The 10,634-nt window shown below is 39.3% G+C and overlaps 1 protein-coding gene across 3 annotated transcripts in view; it reads right to left on the bottom strand.

The window, feature by feature from the left end:
• STK31 (serine/threonine kinase 31) overlaps nucleotides 1-10,634 on the bottom strand; it is a 65,507-nt gene that overhangs the window by 15,417 nt on the left and 39,456 nt on the right. For all 3 annotated transcript variants that reach the window (XM_042477316.1, XM_042477317.1, XM_042477318.1), the window contains exons 16-20: nucleotides 10,312-10,443; nucleotides 8,504-8,605; nucleotides 5,819-5,899; nucleotides 2,116-2,241; nucleotides 842-967 (exon numbers count right to left, since the gene is read on the bottom strand). In XM_042477316.1, the coding sequence (XP_042333250.1) occupies nucleotides 842-967; nucleotides 2,116-2,241; nucleotides 5,819-5,899; nucleotides 8,504-8,605; nucleotides 10,312-10,443 (567 nt within the window). The remainder of the gene's footprint in view (nucleotides 1-841; nucleotides 968-2,115; nucleotides 2,242-5,818; nucleotides 5,900-8,503; nucleotides 8,606-10,311; nucleotides 10,444-10,634) is intronic.

The raw sequence follows: 10,634 nt of genomic DNA, 5'->3' as shown, positions 1-10,634 counted from the left end.
GGTGGCGCTGGGCGGTTTGGAGCCACGGGCCACATCGGGGGTGGTGGAAGAGGTTGTCCCGGCCGGGACACTGGAAACGGCGGCCCTCCCCGATGTCACGCTGGACACACTGGCCCGAGACGAGGTGGGGGGCACGGAAGGCGGGACAGAGGACGACCGCGAACCCCCCTCTTGTACCTTGCCAAGGGCAATCGCCGAAGTGAGCCGGGACTCACGGTTCTTCCGGGCCTGGGATGAGAGGGATCTGCAGAGCAGGCAGGCCTTGATATCATGGTTCTTGCCAAGACACAGCAGGCAGGAGGAGTGCGGGTCCTGGACGGGCACCTTCCCCCTGCAAATGTCGCACTTCTTGAAGGGTGCAGGCATTTTGGAGGTCGTCAAAGCCAGAGGAGAATCCGTAAACGAGGTCAACAGTCCGAAAGTCCGAAGTTACCAGGGGCGGGAGACAAAGAATGGTCAAAACACAGTCCGAGGTCAAAAAGCGAAAGTGATTCCAAGCAAGCGAAGCAAGCGAAAGTTCCCTGAAGCAGCAAGCGCGGCGGAAAAAAGGAACTGGGGAAAAGAGCGGGAAGGCAGGGGCCTTATAACGGGTGGGCGGAGTTACCGCCAAAAAGTTTCAATATGTTGCAGAGTTAACTCTGCCCAGTGATTCCAGTAGGTTCCGAGCAGCACTGCGCAGGCGCAGTGAAACCCATTTGTATGATTCGCAGAGACCACGAAGAAGAATTATTACTATTATTTTAAAATTCTGGCCTACTGTAATGTGTCCAGTTTATCTAAAACTATTTTACACAAAGACTTCAGCTATAAAAGAAAATGTGCATGATAGTTTGTAACTTGCCTTGCATAAAAACAGGAACATCAACTGCATTAGACCAGATTCCTCTTTCATTTCTCTCCAGACTTTGTGATACTTTGCTGCTCTTTCTATCACTCCTGTTTCAGTTTTTATATTCACAGTGTACCCCTACAAATATATATATATATATGGAGTTGAAACACAAGGATATACTTTGAAATACTCATGATAATGCTTCCCCATCAAATAGTTAAATAATATGAAACACTTACTGTATTGCAAGATGTCATTCAGAAAGTACCATATTACCTACAATTTACTTTGTGAACACAAAGTATTTGAAAGTTATCAATATGGTTGTAATTTTCATGTAGCACCTACCGCACTCTAAAATTAGTGTTGCGCTTCTCCTTTTCAATACAATGGCAAATCCAAAAGATGAAAACCAAAGAACTAGTAAAGTTTGCTATCCATCCTAAAATTTAAGTTTCCAAATGATTCACTATATAGATCAGCAACCCTTAAACCTCTTTGGGTTTTGGGCCTCTGAAAATCTGATGAAAGCTATTGGCCCCCTTCCCCCCAAAATGCACTTAAACATCATTTGTGGTTATTTATTTATTTATTTAGGTATTTATATCCCGCCCTTCAACCCTAATGGCTCTCATTATATGAAATATAATGAAAGAAACAGAAAAAAAATCTTCTTTTTTTACACTTAGTTCACCCACTCCCAGAAGCCAATCCAGGGACTCCCTAAGAGTCTATAGTGTACAAGCTAAAAACCATGGATGTAGATGGTTTCTGGATCTTCAGCCAAGAACTGAAAGCTTCTTTACACCTTCAAAAAAAGATTCTAAACTAAAGGTCAGGCCACCGGGACCCTCCTCAGTGAAACTGGATTTCTACTTTGAATATCCCAGCCCGATTATTAGAGCTGATAGGAAATGTCTTATGGCAGTATCTAATGGCCCACAGATACTCCATTCCTGCTCTTAGATGATATAACAAGAAGCTTCTAAAGCAGCCATCAGAAACCCCCAGCCATCATGCTGCAGTTTCTGAAAGCTAAGCTTAGATGAATGGTGACTTCAAACTTGAAGACTAGGGCTGGAAAAAATCCTAGGTGGTTAAACAATCAAGCAGCCAAACATTTGATGCTGGCATCTAGGAACCTGGAATATGTTTTTCAACTTAGAACCAGGACATGCACATCTTGATGATAAAACACTGACATCTGAAGACTGAAAAGCTTTCCTGCTTAGTTAGCAGCTGGCTCTTCACAACAGTTTAAAAAAACAAACTAGAAAGTATACCTTTAGGAGAACTTTTTGCCCTTGAACTTCAGAGCAAATCACAGGACGCTTTGTGCTCAGCTCTTTCATTGGTTCAGCATCTAAAAAATCACGTTCCAAACTGACCGTAAGAAGCCCTCCTGAGTTCTGCAGAAAACAGAGATCACACTAATTGTCTTTAAAATCCCACCGCTGCACAAGCATAACCTTGTATAGATCACAGAACTAAATCACGTTAACCATACAGAATAAATAAATGAGGCATGGGCCCATAATAAGAGGTTGCAGGGTATCATAAAGATAAACACTCCACTTGAAAAACCCAGTGGGACTCAAAACCAGCAACCTGAAATGTTGGTCTGACTGAAAAACTAACTCTGAATTTACATGACATGGAAGGTACTGAAGCAGAGACCACAGTTAACCCTTGAGAACTGTGAAGGTTAAGTTCTGAGATCCCCCTCGCCCCCCCCCCAGGGAGATCAAATAATTATGACCCATGTTATTAAATGGCAGTGAAGTGAATGTCTGCATTCACACCACCATCATTTAATAATATGGGGCATGATGATCTACAAATAATCTAATTGGCTGATCTGAAGCCGGTGGATTAAAAGAGACAACTGTAAATTTGTAAATATCTGACTCCTGTTTATTATGTTATTTTATTGTTGCTGTATACAGGTAAACCTCAGTAAACAAAGGAGATGATCCTAGGGTTTACTCCTTTAACCAAATATTTGCTACCAGGGGCAGAATTAACATGAAAAAAATAGGAATAGATTCTTACATCACAAAAAAAGAAGAGCAATAGGTTCAGCATGTTTCAGCAAACTTTTTATCCAAAATTAACAATATGCACATGTGAAATGAAGCCTTGCAAAACAAAAACACTGAAAACCTTTAGGAGATCCATTGAAAACTTCTTGCAAAATATGTCCGAGGGTTATTTCTTTTCTTTTTTTGAAATTTCACCAGCCTCTACTGTATCTTTTTTCTGATTTCCATTTTGGTGTCCCAACTTATAGATCTAGGGTTTGGTTTTTAACATGCTTGGGTAGCTAACGAGATAGTCTTATTTGTTTCCCCATTTCCCCTCTATTTTGCTGTACATACATGCTTAGTAAGGGATTCTGGAAGCAGCTGCTGTTTATCTTGCCTGTTTTAAGCAAGCATACACAGCAACAGTAGGATTGGCTAGGCTGCAATAAAACTTGTCCAGGTCAACCCAACACAGAAAGTCTATATTTCTCCAGCCCTCTTTCCTTAGTACCAGTGCTACTAAAAAAATATTTCCACTAGTCTGAGGACAAGGGGGAAGAGAAGGGCTGAGTGGGCATGAAGTAACTTTGTAAACAAGAGTTTTTTTGTCAGAGCCTTTGAGCCTTATCACATTAAAAACAAACCAGGCAGGCAAATGGAGAAAAGTGCATTTATCTTTCTGTCTCTGCATGATGTTGAAGTGCTTTCATTCTCTTCCAGTTGTAAAAGCATGGGAGAGGGTTATAAAAATGTCATAAAAGTGTCCCTTCGCCAAGCTGAAAAAAATCCACTTGGCAAAAAGGACATTTTTACCACTCTCTTTATGACTGGAAGAAAATGAAAATGTTTCAGTGTCATGTGGAGACAGAATGATAAACACGTTTCTCTCCATTTGCCTGCTGGGTTTGTTTTTAACGCGATAAGGTTTTTTGTTAACCGAGGTATACCTGTACTCTGAACAGGGTTTTCCTGTTCAGAGGGATTTTGCTATTGCCTTCCTCTGTGGCTGAGAATATGAGACTGGCTCCGCTGCACATTGAATTTACATGACTGGTGTGAAATTTGGTCTCCCAGAGTCCTATTCCAGCATTCAATACGCAATCCCATGTTGGCCTTCATTATTTACATAGGTAAATTCGGTAAATGAAAAGTAAATAAATTCTAATTATGTACTAAGTAGAATGCATTTCCAAACCTTTCCCTGATACGCTGGAAATGGCCTCAATTCCAGGGTTGCTATACCATAAGAAGGGATGTTTTTGGATAAGGAAGGACATTTTCCCCAAATGAGTACTCAAGAAATTCACCATATAGAAAAATGATGAGAGTATTTGTGCTTTGCTTTTGCTTCATGACAGTGTCAACCTCTCCATCCAAAAACATACTCTACAACTGGGATAGACAATTACAAAGAGTAATCCCCGCCCCCCAACCTGCTATGGGCTGCATCCTTTATGCACACCCAAATACATCCTTTCTTTCCTTAGAATCCCTCTCAAAATGGTAACCAAAAGTTTTGTTGCCATTTTGAACGGGGCTCTGATGAAAAAGTGGTATTTGGAACGGCAGAAAATCTTTCTGTGCTATTTCTGGGTGAAAACTGCCGGAAGTGATCACAGACCACACATTCCCTACTCCCAGCTCTAGAATATTATAATGCAGGCTTCCTTGATCTGGTGATTTCCAAATGATTTGGACTATGACTCTCATTTTTGCCATTTAATTTAAATTTTAGGCCTTTTTCTAAATGATTTGGAAAGAGGGCTCTGCTTAGTATGAAAAAAAACTTTAATTTGAAGTGGTGTATTTCAGTGCCAAGTTATAACCCCTCATTTCTACTTTAATATACAGTACAACTGTGCTACTTTCTAAAGGTTGTTGGGATGTAATTTCCAGGCCTAGCCAGCACAACCAATGGTAAGAAATACTGGGAGGTGCAGTTTAAAAACAAGTAGAGAACTACACAATTCCCACCCTTGGTTTAAAATATTCTAGCTTTTAAAGAGGCAAAGCATGCTTCAGAAGATGTGGCACACCAATACTATGATTGCGTTTGCAAAGCCTCGGGCTCACACATTTCCTGCAACAGGCCAAGGAGTTAGGTGGGAGTAAGTTTCTACAACTCCCAACTTGCTGTTGGCACAAAGCCTTGATTTTAACACAAAGACTAGCCAACTGCTAAATAAGCCATGTACAAACCTGGATTATTCAGCTGGCTGTTCAGCAACTGACTATGATCTGTATTAAGTCATTATTCCTAGTTCAGCCATAACAACTAGTTAAAAACTGCAGAAACTAAATAGCCACAAAAGAGGAAGAGACAAAGGATTGAGGAGTACAAGATTTTCAGAGAGTTATCCAGATAGCAGTATATCCTGTCTTACTGTCATATGCAAAACAGGCCTATGTGATATTGAAAGGTGTTACTGAATAAATAAAGCTTGCCATTTCATCCATTTTGTCTAGCAGGGTGTCTGTTCAAGTTTTGCTGATACCAAATTGAAGATCAATTCTCAACAAAAGGGCTAACAAGCAAAATGCTAAAAATGACTGATGTTTTACAAGGCATTATGGAAGGCAATGGTGGAGGTTTAGAAAAATGAAGAAAAATGAGACAAGGGCTTATAAATTTTGAGATGCTAATGTAATTCTGCACTTCAAATACTGTAAATCTGAGAAGCAATTTGGCCTAGTGGGAAACAAAGACAGGAAGATGAAAAACATTCAGGAAACAGTCTAACAACAAAAATATTAATCCATTATAAATATTTTATTATGTATAAATAATTAATTCAAGACTAAATAATAAGTATTAAAACTAATTAATAATTGTCACAGTAAATTGTATAATAATATCTGGTATTATTAGATAATTGTATTCCTGCTTGATTTTATATTTTGGCAACCATAACAGAACAGTCAGACATTTCTTCACTTTTCACCTCCCAGAAACAAAACATACCATATATTTGAGAATTCCAGCCTTGGGATGAAGAAGTGGCAGCTCAGGGAACCATGTCCGCACCAGATGATGAAGTGTCTCCTAAATGAGAGAAAAAATTTCCAGTACTCAACTCCGCATGAAAACAACACATAGCGAGAGACTAACCGATGTTTACTCTGTGGTGCTTCATGTTGAATTTATGATCCAGACATGAAAGAACAAGAAATAGTAGATAACTAGACTCCTCTTCACTTTGTATCACTGAATTAAAACCTATTCCCTAATGCCAAACATTTAGAGGTGGAAGTCAGAGATAGCTATGATTGCTTTCAGGGTGCCCTCCAGGAGCCAGGCCCATGGGAAGGGCTTGCCTGCAGACCATATGGGGAGTGCTGCAGGCCAGATTTGTCTTTTCCCCTCCCTTGATGATTTACACCTACCTATACATTAGCCCCCACTAATGGCTTCACTTTTTCAGTGATGGGACTGCATGTTCCTGTGAAGCAAGAGGCTATGCTGACATAAGCAATACTATTGGTGTGGTCTCCCATGTCAGACAGGCTTTTCCAGAGGAACCAGACTAAATGTGCCAAACAGCTATGGGGCAGCAGAGGATCTGTCAGAGAGAATGGCAGTGATACTATAGCTAACACTTGTTAGTACTGTACTGTGCATGGTAAACCTCCTTTTGAATATCTTTTACCACAAGGATACTATGATGAGACAATTCAAAAGTGAAACAAGAGATCATAAAGATGATGAAACTCCAGTGTCAGATGGCATTCATTGAGCTACTGCGGTAGAGCAGAGGATAACTAGGAACAGTACTAATAATGCAACTAGACTCAAGCCAAAAGGATGTTCAGCTGTTGATGTGCTCAGAGAGGAAAGAAAAGTCTGAAGCTGCATAACATATATTACAGGAACATGGAAAGTGAGAAGCATAAATCAGGGGAGGATAGACATAAGTAAAACAAGAAATGGAATGTATAAACAATGCAATATTTGGGATGAGCAAGCTAAAGTGGACAGCAATGGGACATTTTGGGTCAGATAACTATATACTGTTTTACTCAGGAAATGAAAAAGTCAGAAGAAATGGGGCAGCATTTATTGTGAGGACAGATGTAGGAAAAGCAGTCAAAGGATATAAATTTGTAAAATAATTTGACCAAATCATGTCCTTCAGGGAAAACCCATTCATATAACCTTAATCCATGTTTATGTTCCAACTAAAGTGGATGAAGGAGAATTGAAAGATTCTGTGCTGGAGTCCAGGAAGAAATACATCAAACACCAAAACAGTAGTTCTTGTTAACCATTGGCAACTGGAATGTAACAAAGTAGAATCAAAGATTGTAAGAAAACTTGGTCTAGAATCAAAAAATGAAGGAGACCACCTGACTGAATTCTGCAAGGCCAACAGCTTGTTCATCACAAACGCATTCTTCAAAAAAAACCTAAGAAGTGATGTACACACAGACATCACCTGATGGCCAGACAGACAACATAATTGGAAGCAGAAAATGGAGACACTCCATTCTTTCTTGAAAAACAAGACCTGGAGCAGATTGTGACTCAGACCATAAACTACTAATATAAAAAATTAGAATAAAACTAAAGAAGAACAGTAAACCAGCCATCATGCCAAAACACAACCTGAAGAATATCTCCATAGAATTTAAAGATAATGTAAAAAAATAGATTTGCATTATCAAGCGTAATTGAGCAGGAACCAAAACTCTGGACTGAAGCCAGGGTCACAGTCAGGAATGAATTTGGGGGGGGGGGGGGCATATCTGTAGCCAAAAAGAAAAAGTAGTCTCAACAGATGGCAGATTAATTTTTTTAGGCAGTTAGGGTAAGATGAAATGCAAAAATAAAAGGTTACAGAAATAAATTGGGGCTGCGGAGCTCCAGACCTGCACAAAAAACAGAAAAAATACCTAGAGGCATGCTGGGTAAGACATGACAGAGGGACGGCAGGGTTAAGGGAGAGGACAGGGAAAAGGCGCAATCGTGCAAAGGAAAGAAGTGCAGTGGTGGCTGCTCCTCAATCGGTATGTTCCGTTTTATTTTTGCACCAGGAAAGAGACGAGAAAGGAGTTAGTGTGGTCATCTCCTAGGATTTGGAAGGGCAACTAGGGCAGCTAGTTCCTATGAAGGAACTAGACAAAATTCTCAAGTATCAAAATATATAATTGAATTCGAAAGTGAGGATTATCAAGTTCCAATTTCTATGTCTTGTGAAAGTTGGACAGTGAAGAAGGCAAAAAGGGGAAAAATCAACTCATTTGAAATGTGGTGCTGGAACAGAGTTCTATGGATATTGTGGATTACTAAAAAGACAAATAAATGGGTCCTAAAGCAAATCAAGTCTGAACTCTTCCTAGAAGTCAAGATGACTTAACTGAGACTGTTGTAATCTGGACATACAATGTGAAGACATGACTCACTAGAAAACACAATATGAGTTAATGGTTGTCGGTAGAAGGCAGCAGGAAAAGAGGAATATTGAATTCCAGATGAATAGACAGCCACAGTCCTGAATCTGTAAGACCTAAGCAGAGTTCAGGTGACTCATTCATGGGCTTACCACAAGCTGAAGCCAATTTGATGGCAGTTAACAACAACAACAACAACAACAACAACATTACTATCAATGATTCAAAGAAAATACATCCACATTTTAAGAATACTTACATATTCGTCTTGTTCCTTGCATATTTCCTGAAAGATACCATTTCGCAGTGCAGTGATTTCCTCTTTTATTTTTGCCATTTTAGACTCATGGTAATCATCGGACTGAAGGTAGAAATTTTAAAAATTATTACCTCTGAGAATTAATGGCACCTTCATATTAAATAATATAACCTATTATTAATCATGAATGCAAATTATGAGCAAGACTGTTTTCTGCTGCTCCAGAGAACAGGACATGGAACAATGGATGCAAGATTCCATTCCACCTCAACATTAGGAGAAAAGTCCTGATTCCACTGTGGAACACACTCCCTCGGAGAGTGGTGGAGTCTCCTCCTTTGGCGGTCTTTAAACAGAGGCTGGATGGCCATCTGTCAGGGGTGCTTTGATTGTGAGTTCCTGCATGGCAGGGGGTTGGACTGGATAACAACTTCCAGACTCCCCCAGCCATCACTGCCTGGGAGTTCTGGAAGCTGGAATACAAAAAGTGTCTTTCCTGAGTTTTTGTAAAGCATATACAACTTGAAGACAGAACCTGGATATTTTTAAGGAGAATGAACATACAGACATGCTGAGATCCAGAATGTCATTCTACCTCTGCTGAGTTATAGAATGCTTCAGTGTGTCATTATATTCATCCTTTTTTATAAGTAACTTTCCAAGCTCTGCTAGCTAGTTGTCCACCCAGAATGAAAACAGCTCAGAAAAGACGTTTCATTATACAATGCAGCTAAGTTAACACAAGACAAGAATGGCACATAAAAATGATTCAGATGCCTGTACTACTACAATTGAGATGACAACTTGAGCTCTTTAGAGAATGAAATTGCTGTGAATTTTTATTGCTCTGAGCTTGTGTCTCTCATATTTTACAAAACTATTCCCCTTACTAAACTTACCATATCTATGGTTAGATTTAAAGAATGAAACGAAGTCATGGAGAATAAGGCTATTAGTCAAGATGGCTATATACTGTCTCCGGAAGCTTCTGGATATTAGTTGCTGAAGAACAATAGTGGAAGAGGTCTACTGTCCCTATGTCCGGCTTACAGACTTCCCAGAAGCATCTGCAAAACTGCCCAGGGAAATAGGAAACTGGTCTAGAGAAGTCTTCAGTCTTGTCTAGCAGGGTGAGAACTCCAATCTAGAAATCTCATTGGATTCCTTGCTGAGTACTTGCATAGCCCTGCAGTACTTCATCCCAATTCATCTAGCATCTATACTCCCTCTATTCATGACACATAATTTCCCATGTGTTAAACCACCAATTCATTTCAAGTCTGCAGCAACTACGCCTGCAGCATTTCAGAGACTCAAGACACCTCAACTCCTATTTGCTACATCTCATGGGCTCCGTGTGGATAGTAAAACAATGTAGAAAACCTAAGTTTTAATTTTGTAGTTCTATTACCCATGAAACATGTAAAAATGTATACTTCTACTTCCTGTTGTTGATATTTCATACTCACTACCACCACCCCTCACACACACATTTCCCTTGGCTCCAGTTTGAAAAATACTGTGCCCAATTTAAATATTTTTTTATGCATCTGCTTTCTTGCTTGCTTTTTTTTCCTTTTTCTTGTTCGGATTTTGTGTGTGTGTGTACGTGTGTTTCATATTTTATTTAATCAGGTTTTCCTCAGACTATTGACTGCATAGGAATTATATTTTCCTTAAGGAAAGATTTGTCAAATGCCAGGCAATAACCACTTTTTCCATTTAGACACCCATTTATTCTCTTAAATAGTGGAAAAGTTATTCTTCTTAAGCAGTGAGTTGTCAAAGAATCAAAATATTTCTCATACTTCTTCCAAGTTGTTCTTTTCTACCAGCTTCCATCTCAGCTGAGCCTTTATGTTTTTCATTTTATTCTTAATCCGTAACAAGTTGTCAATGTTAGGACTTGTATCCAGCCATCCCACGATCTGTTTTTTGAACTAAAAAGAACAAGTTTAGACAGTTCAGAGCAAATAAATAAAATGAGGGAAACTTTTTTCAGTTTTTAAAAAATCTTCTAAACAAAAATATAGTAGCACTGTAGTATTATAATCCATTAAAATCAAATTTTGTCCTTATTCAAGTAGTCCCATTGAAATGAATGCAGCTTGTTAGTTACAACTTAAATCTC

This window comes from Sceloporus undulatus, chromosome 6, assembly GCF_019175285.1.
Source record: "Sceloporus undulatus isolate JIND9_A2432 ecotype Alabama chromosome 6, SceUnd_v1.1, whole genome shotgun sequence".
Taxonomy (NCBI): Eukaryota; Metazoa; Chordata; class Lepidosauria; order Squamata; family Phrynosomatidae; genus Sceloporus; species Sceloporus undulatus.
Note: the sequence above shows the minus strand (reverse complement) of the source record. Positions and strands in the feature narration are given on the sequence as shown.